Source organism: Nomascus leucogenys, chromosome 9, assembly GCF_006542625.1.
Source record: "Nomascus leucogenys isolate Asia chromosome 9, Asia_NLE_v1, whole genome shotgun sequence".
NCBI classification, from domain to species: Eukaryota; Metazoa; Chordata; class Mammalia; order Primates; family Hylobatidae; genus Nomascus; species Nomascus leucogenys.
This window is the reverse complement of record NC_044389.1, coordinates 114,339,080-114,361,177: the sequence shown is the minus strand read 5'-3', so window position 1 is coordinate 114,361,177 and position 22,098 is coordinate 114,339,080. Positions and strand designations below refer to the sequence as shown.

General features: G+C 45.5%; 1 protein-coding gene across 5 annotated transcripts in view; it reads right to left on the bottom strand.

Moving 5' to 3' along the window:
• The window catches only part of LARP4B (La ribonucleoprotein 4B), a 120,932-nt gene that overhangs the window by 5,344 nt on the left and 93,490 nt on the right, over positions 1–22,098 (bottom strand). For 4 of the 5 annotated variants that reach the window (XM_030819377.1, XM_030819381.1, XM_030819379.1 and 1 more), the window contains exons 8-16: positions 21,660–21,763; positions 16,487–16,597; positions 15,307–15,360; positions 15,012–15,221; positions 11,386–11,492; positions 10,687–10,938; positions 5,757–5,802; positions 2,814–2,978; positions 65–189 (exon numbers count right to left, since the gene is read on the bottom strand). In XM_030819377.1, coding sequence (XP_030675237.1) covers positions 65–189; positions 2,814–2,978; positions 5,757–5,802; positions 10,687–10,938; positions 11,386–11,492; positions 15,012–15,221; positions 15,307–15,360; positions 16,487–16,597; positions 21,660–21,763 — 1,174 coding nt within the window. The remainder of the gene's footprint in view (positions 1–64; positions 190–2,813; positions 2,979–5,756; positions 5,803–10,686; positions 10,939–11,385; positions 11,493–15,011; positions 15,222–15,306; positions 15,361–16,486; positions 16,598–21,659; positions 21,764–22,098) is intronic. The other variant, XM_030819380.1, reaches the window with a different exon arrangement.

Below are 22,098 nucleotides of genomic sequence, written 5' to 3'. Positions count from 1 at the left end.
ATGCAACATCACAGGCCATTCAAGTCAGTCAACACCAAGGCGCTGGAAGAACACCAATACTCACTCGGGTAAATGAGCTGGGGAGGGGGATCGCTCGTACGTTGCTGATACAGCACAAGAAGCCGGCACCGAGGGCTCTCTGGAGACCACCACAGGAAGGGTGTTCACGCTTGCATCTGCACTGAGGGTCTGAAACAGGGTCAAGAGTGTTCATCAGAGTCCTGCCAGCACTAAGTGGAGCTGGTACCAGTGCCCGTTCACCCCACCCGTGAACAGCCTTGGAAGAGCGGCACAAGGACATAGGGGAAGACAGTCTTCTCCAGCAAAAATGTCACAGAGCCCAGGACTATCCTCTGCCCCACAGAGTGCCCACCCTTCTCTTTCTCGGCAAATGCCCCACTGTTCTTACATCACAGGCCCTTATCTCTTCTCCCGCAATGATGATTTACAAGCTTATTTCTTAATTGAACAGGCATCAAACACATCTCACCCACCTGGCACTTTGGGCCCAGCACGGCACGGCACAACACCACATGCACATCTGCTGAGTGTCGAATCCTAACACAGTTCAACACGACTCATTCACACAGCTGAGAAAAAACAATCGGCGCCTCCACACCCGTATAAATGTGAGCTCCCAGCCCTCCCTGAATTCACAACCCCAGGAAGCAGGTGTGCGAATGCCCCCATCTCAACAGGTGAGGAAACTGAGGCCCAATACCTCTAAGTTAATTCACCCAAGGCCAGGAAGCTAAGGACGGAGTGAAACTTACTCCCTCCTTACTCCAGCCAGCGACCCCTGTGCAGAGGCTATTTCATGTGTGCTTGATCTTATACATATGGGATGTAATGATACACTTGTCATGCAACTTAAGAAAGGCAGGAGGGCAGGTGATCTTCACACTTCTGCCCTTAGATGAAGGCTGATGACAGACCTAGAGCCCTTCCAGCCTGAGAACCAGAATCTGCTGTGATTCCTGTGCTCGACCAGCAGGAATCCAGCTTGGTGGAAACAGGATGGCAAAGGACTCCTTTTGTAAAAACTCATTTTAAATTCAGGGTAGGGGCCGGGCAGGGTGGCTCACGCCTATAATCCCAGCATTTTGGGAGGCTGAGGTGGACGGATCACCTGACGTCAGGGGTTTGAGACCAGCCTGGCCAACATGGTGAAACCCCATCTCTACTAATAATACAAAAATTAGCTGGGTGTGGTGGTGCATGCCTGTAGTCCCAGCTACTTGGTAGGCCGAGGCAGGAGAATCACTTGAACCCGGGAGGTGGGGGTTGCAGGGAGCCAAGGTCGTGCCACTGCACTCCAGCCTGGGCAACAGAGCAAGACTCTATCTTAAATAATAAATTAATTAATTAATTCAGGATATGTTCAGTCCCAATGCAAATGAAATGCAGATCCAAAACTGCAGGTCATGAAGCAAGTCAGAGTGACCATCACGAGCTCCATGTCAAGAGGGGAAGGGCTGAACCCCCTCATTTCTGGAGCCTCCACCCCACTCTGAAACCCAAGGGCCATGCTGTTGACTCACGAAGCAGCAATGGAGTCCACTACACCTGGGTGGTGGCATAAGGCTCAGGGTCAGGCTTTTCAAAGAAGCAATTCTTTCTTCAAGAGAAACCTTACATAAGACTCAAATTGGGCACAGTGGTAGCTGCTGTTGAGACCTGCCTCTTCTCCTTCACTCAATACCAAGGGGAGTAGGCCACAGTTGGAAAACTTTTAAAGTGCATTTCTTCTCAAGGCACTAATACCTTAGAAATGACGGTGTGGAAATTTAAGGCTAATGTGACAATCCTGGAGTGTACTCAGTCTCCAAGGCTGACAACAGGAGCGTGACCATCTACCAATACGAAAAGGACTAGACACGTCACCTGGCTTTCAGTGTGAAGACACTGCATCAAAATCCACCTTAAATTCTGCCCTAGGAAGTGAGGAACTGTTCTATCTACTGCGGGGCCTTCCCTAAAGCCCAGGGTGGAAGAGACATCGACTCTGCAGACCTGGGTGGGGTGGCAAGCGGCACGGCCACGTGGCGTGGAATAGACATGTGGTGACTCTGGGGCACAGCTGGGGAAACGGCCCCTGGCACAGGGGACACAGGCAACCAGGAGTGCTCAGCAGCTTCTTCCTGTGCTCTTCCTGTGCACAGTAGATAACTGGGCAGAAAACTTTCTCTGTACTTCTCAGAGCCTTCAAACACCAGGTGTGGCAGCTGGCCAAGTCCCACCTTCACCTCGCTAAGCATATTAGAGGCCAGAGTGCTGGGCTGAGTGTCCTCTGGCATCTGCAGCTCGGGATGACTCCTGGGATGATGTTCACTGCAGTGGTGGCGGCACCTCGTGGGGCAGCCCAGACCTCACCAGAAGCCACCGACACTACAGTGAGGTTCTCCCAGGCTTCTTGCTCCTTGTCTCATGTAGATTACCACACATTTTAATTATTTCCAATATAATTCAGATTTTTCTATTTCATTCTGTTGTTTTGTAAAACAAAGGCAGGTCTGAACCACAACAATGACAATGCAATCTAAGTTTCTGGGTGAGAGAAAGGGTGTGTACGGCACATCATGGCACAGGTTTCTACCTCTGACTTCATCAGACAGCAAGGTTAAGGAGAAGGCCCAGCCCTGGGTTCAAGGCTGGCCTTACTCCAAATCTGTGTGACCTCTGCAATCATGTGGCCTCCAAGCCTCTCTTGAGTATTAAAAACAAACATGTATAAAGAGCTCGGCAAAGCGCCTGACACGGAACCCGTACCTAGACACTGTTGGCAACTATTAGACATGCAATGTATCCCTTACCCTTTCTTTGGATGGTCCTATTATCAAGCTAGATAGCCTGTTTTCAAACAAGTCCTCTGTCTTCAAATTGCCGGCAGCTCCAGGTAATGGAGGGAAGCTGGACAGCCCCAGCTCGAAGCTTGGCGACGGAGGCTTTGGTGGCGTTGGAGACTGTGTCTGGCTGCTCTGCAATGGAATGACACCCCAGGGTCACGGTATGGAGAGAGAAGGCCAAGCAGCTTCTCGTTTCCACACCTGTCTGGAAAATATCTGTAGAAACAAGCAGATCCTTCAACCCAGACAAGGGCTTCCTCACCCAATTGAAGGTTCTCCCAAGCAACTTCAACCATCTAGAGCAGAGCTGTAAAACTGAAATCTCAAGGATGCTGCTGCCCAAGAGACGTGTCACAAAGGACACAGTGAGGCTAAGGTGACATCCAAAGAGCCGTCCACCCATGGCTGCCAGCACTCACAAACAGCAGGGGCAGCTGAAGGCAAGGGAGACACTCTGGAGTGACTTCAGTCCACCAGATGGAAAGCAGGGCAGCCTGAGTCTAGACATTAAACTTTCTCACTTTCAGACAAGTGTTATTACAGCATAGTTTTTAATGCGAGTCACAAGATAACTGTAAAAAAACAAAATATGACACTCTCTCCACAACCTGTGTAAGAAATTTTACACATGTGCATCAAAAAAGTGGTTTAACAAAAGGGGAGGGGGCTCGAATTCTCTGAAAATAAACTTAATGAAAAGTTTGTATTTTTAAATAATTGAAAACACAAGATTTGATAACAAATTCTAACCAGATTCTTTGACTTCAAGAAAGCAAACTCAGTATAATAAGAAGTGAGTGTACTTTGTAAGCTCAAATCTCAGGAGAAAGGCAGTAATACCTTTTACCGGAAAATGATCTATCAACCCGCTTTAACAGGCTGGCAGTCATTTTGTGAGTATGCAGTTCCTCCGCTGAAGGACACACGGCACAGAAAGGGGAAATGAGCTTATATTTAGTTTAGAAATGAATTTATATTAACTAAAGAATACAAGTATTTTTAGTTGAAACAATGAGCTACTCTGACCAGGAAGCAAAGATCTCATGGGATCCACCTAACTGGAGAGTGCCAACGTTTCTCCAAAATTTATAGACAGGAAGGTGAATCCCTGCTTCAGTAGATTCTAGAGAAAATATGTCAGAAGTGAAAGCAGGTCAAAGGATGAAAATGAATTCAGGCTGACACCAACCCCAGTCCAGTCTGTGTTGGGCATTCTGCTTGCTCCTCTGCTCCATGGGACAGGTGCCTAATTTTAGCTTAGCTTTTCCAAGTTAGGTGTCTTTGGCAGTAAGCTTGTTACCTACTGAGCAGCTGGCTGTTGTATGCTCTCTGTAACCTAGTATTGTGAACATGATGCTCGAAATAGTCCTGCAAAGCTCTAAGTTACACATGGTCACTATGATGGCAAAGCGGTTTTAAACACCTGCACATTTCTGAGGTGAACACAGCTTTTCAGAAGATAAGCATTATTAGAGAGACAGCCTTCCCAAAAAATGTATTTAAATCTCAACTCGTAGAAGCAAAAGAGGCAGGCAACAACTGCCCAGATGTGGGAGTTACAAAATGACATCACCCACAGATGGGACTTGACTTGGAAGGCAGTGTTAAAATCCTCTAGGATCTGGGCACCTCTGGGTGAGGTCTGAGTACTGCTCAGGTCCCATGGGTGTGGTTAGGCCCGAGGCTCACACACTTTTACAGAAAAAGCACCTGGACCTCTCTGAGGTCCTGAGAGCATGTACGTAAGACGACGGGTGTACGCTCTGTCATCGATACAACACTGGGCCACATGCCGAAGCTTCTAAGCAGGTCACAGTCATGGACACATGCATCAGCAAAGGCAAAACATAACGGAAGAGAAATGGCTGTGGGAAAACACCATGGCAGGTACAACGGTGCCCCGTGTTTAGATGCTTGCTTTGTTAGTCCAAATGGTCACAGGAATTCACTAATTCCAACTGCAATTCACCGGTAAAAACTGCCTTACCAACTAGTTAAACAAAAACTAGACTAAGCTGACCTTATTAAAGGCACAATTTCTGAGTTCTAAACAGAGATTGTATCTTTTGTGATGAGAAAGCACCTGTGTGATGGCTTGAGGGGCTGGACCAGGATTTGTCCAGGTCTTTTCCAGCATTCCTTGTATGGAATTCCACATCTGCAAGCCCGTGGAGGCATCCCTCCCATCTTTGTGGGTACAGCTAACTGCCACCGTGCTGTCCCACTACTGGTGCGTGGGTACTGCTAACTGCCACCGTGCCATCCCTCCCATCTTCGTGGGTACTGCTAACTCTGCCACCGTGCCATCCCACCACTAGCTGTGGAGAAGTCCACGCCATCCTCCACTAAAGACCGGCACAAACATTTTCCACAGGAGAAACTCTGTTTAATCAACCCAAGCAAAAATCACCATGTCTCATGTACTTACCGCCACAAAAACCTATCACTTATGGTTGGGTCTGTCCTGCCAGTAAGTTATAGCAGAAGGAGATAATGCTTTCTACACAGTGGGAGAGTATTTGAAAGTTTTGAAGGAAAAACACCGACAAACAAACTGCTCCGTGGAAGATGCTTACTCTGCTCGTTGAAATGAATGGCTCTAGTCATTTCAGACTCTTCAGTACAGCTGCCACACAGAAGAGCTCACGTGCACACCTGTGTGTAGATGCCACAGCACACACGCCTGTGCACTATGGAGTCCCGTGCAGCACATCGCTATTTCCAAAACCTCTACAGTTGCTTCCTCATAGGCCAGCCAGGGTGTCAGTTATTACTTAGTGGATTTCACATTACAAGTCTTTTGAAATGCTCATTCTTGTGTCTTAACCTTAATCCATTTAATTAAATCTCAGGTTTGGTATAAATTAGATTTAAATGTCTTGTCAAGAGGTATATGCTTTATGTACTCACTGTAAACTTCTCCTCCCTTTTCTTCCGGTAGCCAAAGGAATTCTTCCTAGAGGAGTGGAGAGTGAAAGACTGTTATTTTTTTTCCCACTTGGAGAATTTACTGTTGAGCACGTTTGCACTCACATAATCAAAGTACACATCAGTTCAGTCTTTGTCACTTTGAAACCTTTCAAAGATGACTTTCAATTCTAAAATCCCAACTTTAAGAAGCATAAGCAGAACACCACAAAGTTGACAGCAAGGGACTAACGCGGAAGTCCAGGCAAGTGATGAAGAACGGAAGAAAACACGGACTAAAACCAACTCCCTGGTGCCTCCTTGGGATGTCTGTTAAGACAGGAGTACTGAACATCCACTGGGTGGAAATGACAAGACACATAAAATCTGAGGCTGACCTCCACCAATTAGTTGTTTAAAATGGTGGTGAGAATTTTCCCAGCGCAGATTTGCTTTACATCAGATTTAAAAGACCCCAAATACCCCGTCCCATCCCTTCCTCTGCCCTCTCAGCTTCCTCCTCTACTGCCTCAATGGCTGACCCCTTCCCATGAAAACCACACAAGGACCTCTGTGCCCCAAAGACTTCCTGCCCTAGCCTGCCAGCCTCAGGAACCACATTCTGGACCTCCCCATGCAGGCAGCAAGGCCACGCCATACACGCAGTTGATAACCACAGGACAGACACTGATTAAGTGGCGACTTCACGTGGAGACCTGGGACACTAGGATGGGCAAGACATTCCCATTTCCCTGGACAGGCTTATGTGGTCTAACAAGTCACATGACACACATTAATCTCAATTTATAATTTAATGGAATGCAAAGACTCCCCCAAGGGCCTTGTATTACATAACCCGGAAAGGAGTTAAGAAATAGTCTTGACTAATTCCTTCATTTACAGAAAACCAAAAAGGAGTCTTGCCTAAGATGGCCTAACATTGGAACACTCTGTGGAACCTTGGGCCAGCCCCTCTAGGGCAAGGACGGCACAAACCTTTAGGATTCTGGAGCAAATCCCTATTATCTCCTACAGACAACTTTCTGGAAATAGCTCCTGGCTTTCTACTGGGGCCTTGCAGAGACTGCAGGCCAGACTATGGGACATGGATGAGTACTGAGCCACAGGTGGGGCATGAGTCCTGACAACCCGACCTCCTGTAGGAACAGGGGGCTTGCTGCTCCTTGTCCTGCATCCATGCCTGTGGCCTCAAACGGAGAGAGGGTCCTGGGCCTGCATTATGGACAGCCACGCCAGTACACACCTGGCTCAGCACCACTCCCTAATAGGGGGTGCTCCCAAAACCCAGGGAGCTGAACTCCCACTCTGCTGTGCCAGGATTCAGAAGTAGTAGAAAGGTGGGGCTACAATGGCCCATGAGCAGAGCTAGGGGTGCAACCGGATGAGTCTTGAGTGGGACAGGACTCAACTGGTCCTGGGGACCTGGGAGGGGTATGAGATGGATGGTGTCAGCACCTGCTTGCCCAGAGGCATTGCCCTGAGCGCTGGACGGAGGGACAGCAGCCACATGGGAAGAGGACATCCCGCAGGGCTCGGCACAGGGCATCCCTCCGCCAAGGGCAGCCTGCTCGTCACTACCGGCTGGGACGCAGGGGCACCCATCCCTTGGAACACAGTGGTGTCCAGGACACAGACCTGCCTGCCATGGGGTCCTATCCCAGTCACCATCAGTGGACCCAGCCAACACTCCCCACACCCTCACTGGGCTCCACGTAACCCATGTCAGACCCAGAAGCCCACCTGCAGCCACAGAACACTGTCAGCTGTCAGTGCCCATCATGCGGAGAGCAGGTTGGCCAAGCCAAGGCTCAGTGACAGGGCCATGGTGGGTTACAGCTCACAAGGGGTAGCAAGGGACCCAGGGTGGTCCCAGCACCATAGAGGAAACATCACTGTGACACCCGCAACTCTGAATGCGGTGGTGTGAAGGCCCGAGACCCTGAAGAGGTGTGCTTCCCCCAGCTGACCCTAACAGTAGCTCCACCAAGGCAGCCACCTGGTGCCTGGGGCTCCTCATGCCATTCAACCCAGCTGGGCCGTGCCCTGCTATGGCCGCCATGCAAGGGTAGGGACATGTGTCTGGACTCCGGTAAGGGGTTCTCCAGGACATCTTAGCACTTTGGTCCAATAGAGAAAGTTAATGGAAACAAAACAAACCCTCCCAAAAAGGGGAGGTGGAGGCATGGCTGCTGTGGATCAGGTTCTCAGGGCAAGCAAGGCCTGGCGCACCTCCCTGCGAAACACCACAAGCTCTTTCTCAAGACAGAGGGAAGGAGGAGGGTACGAAGGTCAGCTCTGGCTTCAGGACCCATCACAGAAACAGGCTACAGGAGCTGCATGCGCTTTCCCCATCCACCGTGCCCGTGCTGGTGTACACTTCCTAAACCACTCCCTGCCCACCGTGCCCGTGCTGGTACGCGCTTCCTAAACCACTCCCTGCCCACCGTGCCCGTGCTGGTGCGGCTTCCTAAACCACTCCCTGCCCACCGTGCCCGTGCTGGTGCTGCTTCCTAAACCACTCCCTGCCCACGTGCCCGTGCTGGTGTCCTTCCTAAACCACTCCCTGCCCACCGTGCCCGTGCTGGTGCATGCTTCCTAAACCACTCCCTGCCCACCGTGCCCGTGCTGGTGCGCGCTTCCTAAACCACTCCCTGCCCACCGTGCCCGTGCTGGTGCGCTTCCTAAACCACTCCCTGCCCACCGTGCCCTGCTGGTGCGCTTCCTAAACCACTCCCTGCCCACCGTGCCCGTGCTGGTGCGCGCTTCCTAAACCACTCCCTGCCCACCGTGCCCGTGCTGGTGCGTGCTTCCTAAACCACTCCCTGCCCACCGTGCCCGTGCTGGTGCGTGCTTCCTAAACCACTCCCTGCCCACCATGCCCGTGCTAGTGTGTGCTTCCTAAACTACTCCCTGCCCACCGTGCCTGTGCTGGTGCGCGCTTCCTAAACCACTCCCTGCCCACCGTGCCCATGCTGGTGCGTGCTTCCTAAACCACTCCCTGCCCACCGTGCCCGTGCTGATGCACGCTTCCTAAACCACTCCCTGCCCACCGTGCCCGTGCTGATGCACACTTCCTAAACCACTCCCTGCCCACCGTGCCTGTGCTGATATGCACTTCCTAAACCACTCCCTGCCGCATTGCTCAGGTCTCAGATGGGAGGACAGTTGTTCTCCCTTGGTGGGGAGATAGAGGGTCTCCATTGGTGCAAAATCTGCATCTGTCAGGCAAAAGCATAAACTTGTTCCCGTTGCATTTGGAAGTTCAAGTATTGTTGAAGGGTATCCCGGGTAGACCACATTCGTTAGCAAGCTTTGGACTCTCAGCTTCAAAGCCACCTGTATACATTTTGTGAGGTAGCTGGAATTCAACAAGCCCCACTTTCATTTGCCAGGAAACTCACTGTGACGCTCTTATGAACAAGGCACACTGAAGGGCACAGGAGGCTGAGGCTGGGGGCCTTGTCCATCTAGTCTGCCTCCTTCCACACCGTGCCTACAACTGATGTCCCTCAGAGGGAGCCACATGGCCTTGATGAGTGGGGCTCTGTCCCAAGTCTGAGCCCCAGCTCTGCCGCCCTCCTCCCTCCAAGCTTCTGGGCCTTAAGAACCCCAAGCTGAGACCCAGGGCTAGCAACTGCTCCCTGAAGTCACTGACTCTCCATGACACGGTGGGCCCCTTTTGGCTTTGCATCTCCAAGGCCTGTTGAGCCAACCTGATGCCATGTTTCCTGTGAGACACAGCCCAGTGCCAGCTCTCCCAGACCATGGTGCCTTCCAATGCCACTGCACAATCCCTGCAGGAACTCCTATGTGCTCATTTAATCATTATGGGCAGGAATGAGATGCTTCTGATGCCTCTTCATGTTGAATTCTCACTGCACAGGGCGTGTGCACTGTGGCAGGCAGGAAGAGGAGCTTGCACGTCAGGCATGGTGCTGCACACTTTGTATATAGAAAACTCTGAAAAAGCTCAGGAATTTGAGTCACTTGTTTGTCACTTATGAGAGGAAAATCCTGACGGTCCTTATCAAGGCAAGGACTGAAAAGATGAACTGGCCTTATCAACAATGGGCAGGTGCGGTGGCTCACGCCTGTAATCCCAGCACTATGGAAGGCTGAGGCGGGAGGATGGCTCTAGGCCAGGAGTTCAAGACCAGCCTGGGCAACACAGCGAGATCCTGTCTCTACAAAAAATTTAAAAACTAGCCAGGCATGGTGGTGTGCACCTGAAGTCCTAGCTTCTCAGCATGCTGAGGCAACAGGATTGCTTGAACCCAGGAGTTCAAGGCTGTAGTGAGCCATCATCATGCCACTATATCCCAGCCTGGGCAACGGAGTGAGACCCTGTCTTAAAAACAAACAAACAAACGAAAACCTACTACAGGATTGATGCCAAAAAAATATTAAACAAAACCAAAAACAGTGGGCAGGAAGCACAGCTAAGACCCATCCTGGCTAGTCTCAACCCTCCAATGAGATGAGACTTCAATGCTGATCTGCCTGGTTACCCGCTCCAGGTTCCACCTGCAGTGCCTGGTGCACACCCAGCTGGAGGGCGGCAGGCCAGCAGTCATGGGGCAGAGCCTGGACATCGCCCTTGCAGAGGGGCCTGGTGAGCCAGGGATGCTGCCAAGAGGAGACTGCAGGCACACGGGATGGAGTCTATGGCTGTTGAGCTCCGATGTTTCTACAAATAATGATCTAAAACAATGACAGTTCTCACTGAACCATTTCATATTCCAAAAAAGATGAAGCCATTTAAGTCTCAGCAATTATATAAAACCCTTTATGTTTATAGCCTTCAATTAGATTTTCTGTGACATATTTAAAGACAATTACAAGACATATCTAAATTAAATAATGTTTAAAATATTAGTTTATGATGTTACACAGTAACTGCTCAACAACTCACCTTCCCCTCCCTAAACCAGGAGAGGATTCGAGACTGCCTGGCTCCACGCGCCCAGGCCCAGCCTCTCTCTTGGCATATGCTGAAGGGTTTTGAATCCGTGTTCTAGTTTGACCTGTTTGCCTTGTTTGTGGACTCCGAACACCATTAATTAATCGATCTGCAGTGAAGTTAAATATTGAAGGACTTTCTAATAACCCAGGTCCCCTCTCTGCACTAGGAACCGCATGCCGCAGATGAGATTTACTAGGGTTCCTGTAAATAAAAATGGTTTTATGTGTTCAGTTATAAAACGATCAAGGCATTACATAACATGCATACTGACATGGGATAGCTAAGCTGAAATCTGCTTTCTGTTTAATAAAATATAAAAATAGGATTTGGAATGGTTAACTCCTAACGTATAGGATAATGCAAATCTATTAACAATGTGCCATGATTCTGCTTAGCTGTTTTTCAGTCCAGGCCCAAATTAAAATCAGGCGCACCTGATGTGTACAAGTTGCCCCAAAGCCTCCTCTCAGAGAATCTGAGGCAGGCACCCATGCCAGATGGTAGTGCTTAGTCTTTACAGAATGCAGCTGTGTGCTTCAGGTGGCTCTGTCTGCGAGGAGCAGGACTAGTGATCAAAGCTCTCTCATCTCAGCTCCGGAAGGGCAGTAGGGTGAAGACCAAAAGCGCTAGGACCGCCCCGGAACTTGCCTGCTTCGAGGAGGATACTGTCTGAGGGAAGTCAGAGGAGACGCCGCAGGCTTGAACGTTGGAGACGTAAACCCATTTATAAATCCAGTATTTGGAAATGGAGTTACCTAGATTCATTTGAAAACAGACAAGTAAATAAACCATAAAACAGACTTCAATTTCATTAATACCAACAAATCTGCGGAAACCGAGGGCATTTCTTGATGTTGTCAGAGTCATGATACCCATGTTGAGACATATATTTTACAATTTTATCACCAATGGGTGCTGTTTAGAAGTAGGCTGGAGCTTTTGTGCATCCTTTCAGCCAATCCTTACAACAATCTAGCGAGGAGAACTGACACATGCGGAAGCTGGCACTGAGAGGAAAGACGTGGTCAAGAGTGCATGGGCTCCAACAAGTGTTGTAACCTTTGGCATGTCAGTCTGATACGACCTCCATCACTGGCAGGAAGTCAACAGTTCTTGATTCCTGATGGCTTTAATACAACTCATCAACGTTCTCAATCTCAGAAGCACCCGCAAACCCACTGCTGCTCACTCGGCTTGATCCAACCACAGCCTGACAGGGCCTTTAGCTTTACCTCGACACAAGTCCTGCTCTGTGGATCAGGGTATTTTCAGATCATCATTATTCCCCAAGTCACAAGGTAAGTATGGCATGCAAATATACTAACATAAGATTCAGAAGAAAATTAGAAAGGGTCACAGAACCCCTAAAAGATCTTAAGTAGTTAAAAATATTGAGCATAGAATTTTAAGTATCGGCCAACTATTTTTAAAATCTAGACACACACAAAAATAACACTTAGTGTTAAAACAGTTCCTTTAAAAACAAACAAACAAAACTCAAAATCATTCTAATTCTCTGGCTTCTGGACCCATGGTTTCCAATACGTTCTGAATCACTGATATTTCGCTCCTAATGCCCCTGACGCAGGGCACTCAGTTCCTGAGGGCCTTCCAGTCCACACCTTCAATGCCACTAAAGTGACAGAGATACGCATAGAGCCCTCCTTGTTTGGAGAAAAAGAGAAAGAAAAGGAAAAAAGCAAGTAATTCTCCTTAATTAGAGCTAACTGGAAGATATAACAGAAAAAGAATATTAGAGATAACTTAGGACCAAAATAAAATCATACAAAAGGGAAGTTAGAATCTCCAATTTGCTACTTGAGAAACTCTTCACTCTGTAAGAATCAGACTCTTTAAAAATACATCACACATGGCCGGGTGCGGTGGCTCACGCCTATAACCCCAGCACTTTGGGAGGCCAAGTGGGGCGGATCACAAGGTCAGGAGATCGAGACCATCCTGGCTAACTCTACTAAAAATACAAAAAAATTAGCCAGGCATGGTAGCGGGCGCCTGTAGTCCCAGCTACTCAAGAGGCTGAGGCAAGGGAATGGCGTGAACCCAGGAGGCGGAGCTTGCAGTGAGCAGAGAGCCGGCCCCTGCACTCCAGCCTGGGCGACAGAGCGAGACTCTGTCTCAAAAAAAAAAAAAAAAAAAAAAAAAAAAAGAAAAAGAAAATACATCACACATGAAGAGCCATGAATGCAGACCTAGATCTGAGGCTGTAAATCACGGGAAGAGCAATGAGGACTAATCATTTCCAGCAAGTCATTTTACAGACAGAGCCCTGATACTCCAGTAATTTTGCTCAAGATAAAATATAAAATTGGTCATATATAAAAAATAAAGTCGATTATTAACGCGTTCCTATTATTACTTGTTGGGGATTAACAGGCACGATCTCTCCCGTTGCAGAACAAGGTACGCCCATGTTTTAGCGCAACTAAAAGGCTGCAATGGACAGCCCCAGCTTCACAGACTGAGAGCAGGACCAGCTGTCTGGCACACACCGCAATCTGAACATACAACGCAAGTCAAGGCCATAAGCTGACCCAGAACCCCAAGGATCCCCGAGAGGGTCAATCACAATTAAAGAAATGGAAGAAGCAACTGCTGCAGGAAGAACTAAAAGGAGAAGTATGGCAAGCCACGTGCAGCGATGATTCTTCAACACCCAGAGCCTACGGACTAAAGTCTCTCTGAGGTTCTCTCATGATATGCTTTTGGGAAAACGAAGTATTCAGCTATGGGTACACTTTTATAGAATGTGCTACTTCAAAAAGCCAGAAACTTTTCTTACCATTAGGACTTACTCAAAAGACAGAAGTAACTTTACCAAAGGTTCTTATACTGCAGTGGTTCCAGACTCAGGGGGAATTGGGGACCTCTGAAATTCTCTCCCTGTCCCCACCTGCCCTTCACACGGCCTTAGGAGCTATTTTCTAAATGGAGTATGGTTTTATTTCTCCGCTTAGAAACCTTAGACAACTTGCCACAAGCACTAGGCCAAAACCCACACGCCTCAGGACAGCTAAGCACCTGCGCAGTTAGGCCTGGAAACTTCCAGCTCGCTCCCCAACTCCCTGTCACCGGTCTACGCTTCAACTCAGACACCCATGAATCCACGACCATCTTCTGTTCATGAAACTTCTTTCTCTTTGATTTCTTCTGAAAAACTCACACTTAACCTGAAAAGCTCAACCTAGATGACAACACAATCCCTGATAAGCCCTGTCAGTGTTCTGGCATTCTGTACACGTGTCTCCTTGGCATGTTTGACTTTTCCAGCCTGAGTTGTTTCATGGACCCGTATCTTTACTTTCCGTGTATACAGGCACTTGTTTTCTCAAGTCCTCTCTGCTCTGAACCTACCCTCCTTTTCTGCCTGTCAGCTGTGACGTCCCTGCACATCAGGGTGCCTGGCTCCCAGCCATCTGACCCTGAGGACCACCCAGTCTTTCCCTCAGTCCACAGCGAAACCCTGGACATGAACTCTTTTCAAAGTTACTAACTCAATTTCTGCTTTCTGACCATAACCTTCTATGTATGCTACCCTTCAATCTCTCCAATTCCAACTAACCTGCATTGCTACCTCATGCAAACCTCTAGTCCATGAACCCATCTTCACTTCTCAACTAGACTTCAGCTTCAAGGACATGCTCATCCGTGTATTGCTGACTCTCGTGCATCCAATGCCACCAAACTCATGCTAATTCCCACCCAGGACGCACTTGATCTTTCAAGCATCTATAGCAGCACACAAAGAGGCAATGTCTAGATCCAGTACAGACTTATGAATTCCAACCATAGGCCTTAACAAAGGCCAAAATCCATAAAAATTAATCATGTTGACCAACTCTAATGCTGGTGAGAAGTGAGTAAAATAAGGCTGGTAAAACAGCAGGCCTTCTCCTTGGCCTTGCTGTCAGAAGCCTATTAAACACCTCTTCCTCCTCAGTTAATCCCCCTTGCATTGTCCTCCGTGTAGGGGACACCAGGTACACTACAGCACTTATCGCCCTGTGTCTTGCTAAGAGCTGCATGACAAGAGGGGAGACGGGCTGCACAAGGATTGTGATCACAGCAATCCAGAGTTCTTTATGCATAAGCTCTGTTCTCAGCTAAATTTAAAATCCCCCACATAACTTGAAGGTCTATTTTAGTATGTCAGACTGCACACGTATCTGGCTTCCTATTAGATGAGGATTTTAATCCTTCAAACATTATCTAGCATTGTGTCTACAATATAAATTCCTAGTAAAGAAATGACGTACCAAGGGTGGGTCAAGATAGCTGTGCGTTGCTGACCATGTCTGGGGCGTGATCAGGCTGTACAGGGGGAACTGCTGCTGGGGGCTGTACATGGGAGGGAAGTAGAACGACGTCGCATAGCGCTGCTGGGCATACAGGCTCACGTCCAGGGGTCTAAATCCATTCTTTGGCAAAAATGTGTTTATAGCTATTGCCTTTGCTTTTATCCGTGCCTGTTTGAAAATAGTAAGTTTCTATTAGAATACTTAAGAACATCAATTTGCAAATAAACAAAGTATAACCAATGGTCTTGCTTACCTTAATTGGTTTTCCTTGAAAAGTTTTGACTTCTTCTCGAAGGTATTTGTAAGCCTAAGGGCAAAATTAAGTATAAAATTCCATTCGATTAACCTTATGAATAAGAGGCACCAATAGTTCACTCAATAGCTCAAATAGGGAAATATATAATTAAATTATGGTGAACAGAACCTAGAGTAATCATTCTTGACACTCCCTGGGTCACAGGTCCCTTAAAATAACCTCATAAGAGCTATGGAACGTGTACCCCAAATTCTCACAAATGAGATTTGTACACAATTTTGTAAGTATTAACAGATGCCATAGGAGTCTCCCAAAGACCACTGGCTGAGAATCTTGACCTGGTGGAAAATGAAGAATACTGAGTTCCTAGTATTAATCTCAATTTCAGATTAGGAGTATGCAGTTCAGGAAATACCAGACAGGAAGGAAAAGGATTAGGAACGTAACATCCAAAAGTCATCCTTTACATATCTCCTTGTTCTTCTCCACATTAATTCTACATTAAACCCCTATAAAACCGTGAAGGCCCTGCACCTGATTCAATCTCATCTGACCACATTCGCCATGCGGGCTGGCAGAGCTCACACTCCACTCCACAAAAATGGTTACTCCATCTTCCCTTCCCCTTTTCCCCCTCCATCCAATTAAAACCCATCTTTCAGGTTTCTGTGTTTTCTTTTCTGAACCCCACATATTGTTTATACCATTTAACACTTTATAATACACGTGTTAGTTTCCCCACAAATAAGATGCTTCCCTTAAAGGCAGGAAAACTACTAACTCCTCACGCCTCCTTACAGAGCTTACTTCTCAATACCATTAAAAGCATCTTCCAAAATACAATGAAGTCTGCTGGGAGATGAAGATTAGGTTCAAATTTCCCCCCAAACACTTTGCAAATAGCAAAACTTCTCTGCCCAGATAGAAGAACAAAACTGATTCTCCTAGGCTGCTCAGCTTGTTGTCCTTGGAAAGCAAAATCACATGCTTTTCACATTGCTATAAAAATTGTCCATAAATACACTCATTTAAGTTTCTACAACTTGATTTCCTCTGCAGACTATATTCAAACTTACCATCACAAGTAATCTCAACACCCAAGTTTAGTCCCAACATGCACTAATACTAAAAACTGGTAAACTATGCAATTCATAGGGTGATGGTGGAAAGAACTTACCTGTTGTGCATCAGCTTCTGTTTCAAATGTAATAAACCAATTATCATTATATGCAAATTCACAGTTTATAAACTTCGGTAAATTATCTCCTTTAAATAGTGCCTCTACTTCCTACAGGAAATAGAGATGTTAGAAATTAATTCTCAACAATGTCAGTTTTTGTCCTCACCAAAAATTTTTTTAACAAATGCAATCTCTCAAGGAACTATCCTTAAACAAATTAACATACCATGATGCCTAGTAAATCTCTCTTCCAAAAAGGATGAGGGTTCAGCAGGGCTTCCTGAATCAGAATCACAATGCCATAGAGAAAAACAGTCACACAACTTACAGCTTCCCCTACTCTCAAGATACCATTAAGCTAAATTAATGTGAAAACTATCATATCATTTTCTGGGCTGATAACTGCACAACTTAAAAAAAAAAAGGGCAGTTTAAGAAAAAAAAATTGCTTGGACTTTTGCTTCTAGGCCATGATGGACTAGATGTACTCTCCCAGATGACTCAATTACAAAACCAAAGACAAAATACATGAAGAACAGTTTCAGGCCCTGAATCCCAGCGTGTACACGAGTGTGATCCCTGAGAGGGACATGAACTGGGGGGTGGCCCTCAGTGCCTGGGCCGCAGCGCCAGCAGGGTAAGCCTGCAGATGGCCTTCCCCACATCTTCAGCCTGGGAAACAACTGCCTGAAGGATGAGAGGGAACAAGCCCAGGGAAGGCTCACCAAGAGAGGAATGGTTTGTTTTCCCACTAGCCACAGTGGAAAACTCTCCTAAACCCACAGGATAGCAGGAACAGTGCTCAGAAGGGCACTGCTTCAGCAGTGGGGAAAAGGAGCCCTAGAGAAAAGGCTGCTCTGATTCCACCTAGCAAGTTGGTTCCAGTTAACTTAACTGCATTTCAAAACAAAGCTCAAGAATATTCATTAGAATACAAAAATATTCAGTAAAGTAAAATTTAAAACTCCGAGCATCTCCTCAAAAATCACAAAGCATGCAAAGAAATAGAAAAATATGACCTATAATGCAAAAGATTAGACCTAAAAATGATAGAGACGATAGACTTAATACACATAAAACATTTACTGCATATATATTCCATATCCCATAAAAGGTGAAGACTGAGCATATTAAATACATATGGAAGATTTTTTTTTAAGACCAAAATCAAACTTTACTGGAGATGAAAAATACAATGTCTGAAATTAAAACTACACTAAATAAGATTAACAGCTGGCTAGACACTTTCTGAAGGACGAAAAGGGAGAGGAAAACATTTAACAAAATAATGGCTCGATAAATTTCAGGTACAAGAAGTTTGAAAACTACACCAAAGCATATTGCAATCAACTTGCTTAAAACCAGTAGTAAAATCTTCACAGCAGCCAGAGAAAGACTTATTACATACAGAAGGATGGTGATAAAAACCACAGAAAACGTATACCAGAAGAGAGAGTATCTTTAAAACACAGAAAGGGAGGAAAAAACCCCATCAATCCAGAAATCTGTAGGCAAAAATACCTTTCATAAATAAAGGTGAAATAAAATTTTCCCAAACATACTAAAGCTGAAAAAAATTCATCATCAGCCGACCTGTACAAGACATGTTAAAGGAATGTCCAGGCAGAAGGAAAGTCCAGATTGACATAAAGGAATGAGAAGCACAGTAAATGGTAAATACTGAATAAATATAAAACACGTTTTTCTTATTTTTAATCTCTTTTTAAAAATGACTTTTTTAAAGCAAACATAACAACAATGTATTGTGAGGCTTATGACTGTGTAGAATTAGAACATGTGACAACAGCACAGGCTAGAAGTGGAGAATGGGAGAGCATGGCTGTAAGGTCAAGAGGCATGGTGCTCTGTGAATTACACGGACTCTAGTAAAGTTAAAGGGTCAGCTAAAAGCCCCAAAGAAAGGGGGTCCAATATTTTGGCTTCCCTGGGACACATTGGAAGTAGAAGAATTGTCTTGGGCCACACATAAAATACGCTAACACTAACGATAGCTGATGAGCTTTAAAAAAAAAACAACTCATAATGTTTGAAGAAAGTTTACGCATTTGTGTTGAGCTGCATTCAAAGCCATCCCGGGCGGCATGCGGCCCACGGGCTGGAGAAGCATGCCCTAAAGCACCACTAAAAAACAGAAACAAAGAGTTATACCTAATATGCCAAAAAAGGAGATAAAAATACACATTTAATCCCAAACAAAAGGAAGGGAAAGGGAAAGAAAATAAAGAAGAGAAGAGACAAAACAGAAAACAAACAGCAAGATGATAAATTTAAATTTAATCACATCATTACATCATTAACCTCTTAAATGTAGATGGGCTACATTCCCAACTAAAAGACAGAAATTGGGCCGGGCGCGGTGGCTTACGCCTGTAATCCCAGCACTTTGGGAGGCTGAGGAGGACGGATCATGAGGTCAAAAGATCAAGACCATCCTGGCCAACATTGTGAAACTCTGTCTCTACTGAAAGTACAAAATTAGCTTGGCATGGTGGCGCATGCCTGTAAGTCCTAGCTACTCAGGAGGCTGAGGCAGCAGAACCGCTTGAACCCGGGAGGCAGAGGTTGCAGTGAGCTGAGATCACACCACTGCACTCCAGCCTGGCAACAGAGCAAGATGCCATCTCAAAAAAAAAAAAAAAAAAGACAGAAATTTTCAGATTGGATAAGAAATGCAAGACCCAATTACACACTGCTCACAAGGAATCCGCTTTAAATATGAAAACACAAATGGGTTGGTTAAAAGAGGATAGAAAAGACATACCATACTAATGTCAATCAAGGAACGTGAGAGTGGCTACATTCATACCAGATTCCAGAGGAAAAACAGCAACAAGGAAAAACAGGGCCATTCCATGGAAAATTACTAGCCAGGTACACTTCAAAAAATACAAAAGGAATTTGACAACCAAATGAACTACAAAAAAGGTTTCCAGGGATTCTAATGCCCTATTGTTGTTGTCCCATCACTGGTAAATGCTTACTGGCTAAAAGATAAAACACATCAGCGCAAAGTCATACTTGACTAATGGTAAATTAGGATTATGACTTTTAAAGTCAAACAATAATACTTTAAGGCCACTAGACTATCAGTCTACTAGTGGCAAGAATGGTTGACTCCTCTGCCTCTGGGAAAATCCTATTTTTAAGAGAATCAGAATCAGTATTTAAAATGTACTAATCACTGACAAGCACCTAGTGACATTTAAAGAAGAATTTTCTGGAAACTCCTAGCCTACATTTCTAAGACCCAGTAGAAGGGCTCTATAATAATCATACAGAGTCCTTGGAAACTTATGTTCTTATGTGGATTGTTTTAGGCTACTTATTTTCCTTCCTTTTTTTCCCCAACTTTTAATTTATCAAACAGTTTCCTTTAAACCTTCTCTCTTAAGACTTTCATTGCTCAAGTTTTACAACAGACATAAGGTCAGCAGTTTTGAATAACATAAATACTCCAAAATCAATGTCTACTGCTAAATGCAGAAAATTCTCCTTGGTTAAAGTTTTACAAAAATTTCAAGTCTTAAAAATTAGGATCTATGTTTTAAATATTACTGAGTTAATACAGATGTCCAAATTAATCATAAGAAATATGCTCGTCCTCGGCCGGGCACAGTGGCTCACACCTGTAATCCCAGCACTGTGGGAGGCCGTAATCCCAGCTACTCGGGAGGCTGAGGCAGGAGAAGCACTTGAACCCGGGAGGTGGAGGTTGCAGTGAGCCGAGATCGCGCCACTGCATGCCAGCCTGGGTGACAGAGCAAGACTCCGTCTCAAAAAAAAAAAAAGAAAAAAAAAAGCAAGAAATATGCTGGTCCTTCATATTCAGACCCTTAATAAAAATAGGAGGAAAAAATTATAATCCTAAATTCTTTTTCTCCACATACTACAATATAGAACTAGTAAAGACAGGCTGAGTTGAACAGAAGGTAAAACTTGCTAGAATAAGACCATACTTATATGAGAGTAATAGAACTTCTTACGCTAGGCAGAGAGCTTTGTTGGAATGTTACCCTTTGTCACATGCTAGCGTTGTTTTCCTTAAGAAACTCTCACACACTAACCCACTCGGACTGAAAAGCCTGAGCCGCAATGTCCATTTCCTCTGCAGAGAAGGTGTGTGGAAAGAGGTAGCATGAATGACGACGCTGAAATCATGTGAGAGATGAGACCAATAACAAACCCAGGCTTCCTGTGTTCTGCGAGTCCCCAAAGCAGGCAGATTCCGTTTTCTGAGGTAGAATAAACTAAGTTGCCAGCACCTTCTACAAAGACTTTACTGCATGGTCTCAAGGTGTGACCATCAGTGTGTTTACTACACAAAGCAACTCAGTTTAGGCATCTGGACAAACAGTAGATTTTATAGCAACACATAACAGTAGATGGCTTTTCATTACTTTTAAGCTATCAGATACCGTGGTTCCCTAAAATTACTGCCCAAGTCGGGTGGATCATGAGGTCAGGAGTTTGAGACCAGCCTGGCCAAGATGGTGAAACCCTGTCTCTACTAAAACATAGAAAAATTAGCTGGGCGCGGTGGCAGGCGCCTGTAATCCCAGCTACTCGGGAGGCTGAGGCAGGAGAATTGCTTGAGCCTGGGAGGTGGAGTTTGCAGTGAGCCGAGATTGCGCCACTGCACTCCAGCCTGGGCAACAGAGCAAGACTCCATCTCAAAAAAAAAAAAAAAAAAAAAAATTACTGCCCAAGTTACCAGTTCTCTAAGAGTGGCCGTGCTGACTTGGACCAGGCCACACTGGTAGCTCAGGGAGTTATTCACGATGCCCCTCTGTCATAAAAATACTTGTTTTGAAAAGTTATTTATCACAAAAGTGCTCTTTTTCATTATTTGTGGGTTTACTAATCTTATTTTTTAAATAAATATTTAAATGTGTTATTTTTAATTTCTAAATATAGAAATGCATAAACCTTCACTATCTTATTATAAGGAGTCCTGAGATCAAAAGGTTTGGGAATCATTCCCTCCTACTCTGTAACTCAGTGTGTGTAAATCCTGGGAAAACAGTGTTAATGTAAGTATTCAGTTTAAAAAACACACAGCCCAAGAAAACACAAAAGTAAAAAAAAAATCAAAACCAACAAAGACCTTTGGGAAAACGTCCAAGTAACCTTCAGAGGAGAAATTACTTACTTCCACAGGGGTAGATTCAGATATTTCACGCAGTATTACTATGCAGCGATTTTGATTTGGCCTTACTTTTTCTCCCTTTTCATCCACTTGAACTAAAGGTAAAGCTATAAAGAGAAGAAAAATCAATGGTGAAACAAAAATATTAAAATATGATATGCCAGTGGAATGTGTTACATTATATTACTGTATTACTAAATAAGCTAAAGAAATCTGCAAATGGGCAAACTGTCAAAAATTTTGCTAATCTAACACAATCCAAAGGTTTTAAACCAATCTCACATGTTAGATTTTTCAAAACTAAGGAATATGGACATTTAAAATCCTGCAAGAGCCATAATGTATGCAACACTATGAAACAAAGGTTCTAACCAGCTCAAGCACTAAAAGCAGATGAAAACACAGGGTTAATGGCTTCTCCTTTCCACAAGTACCTACAGTG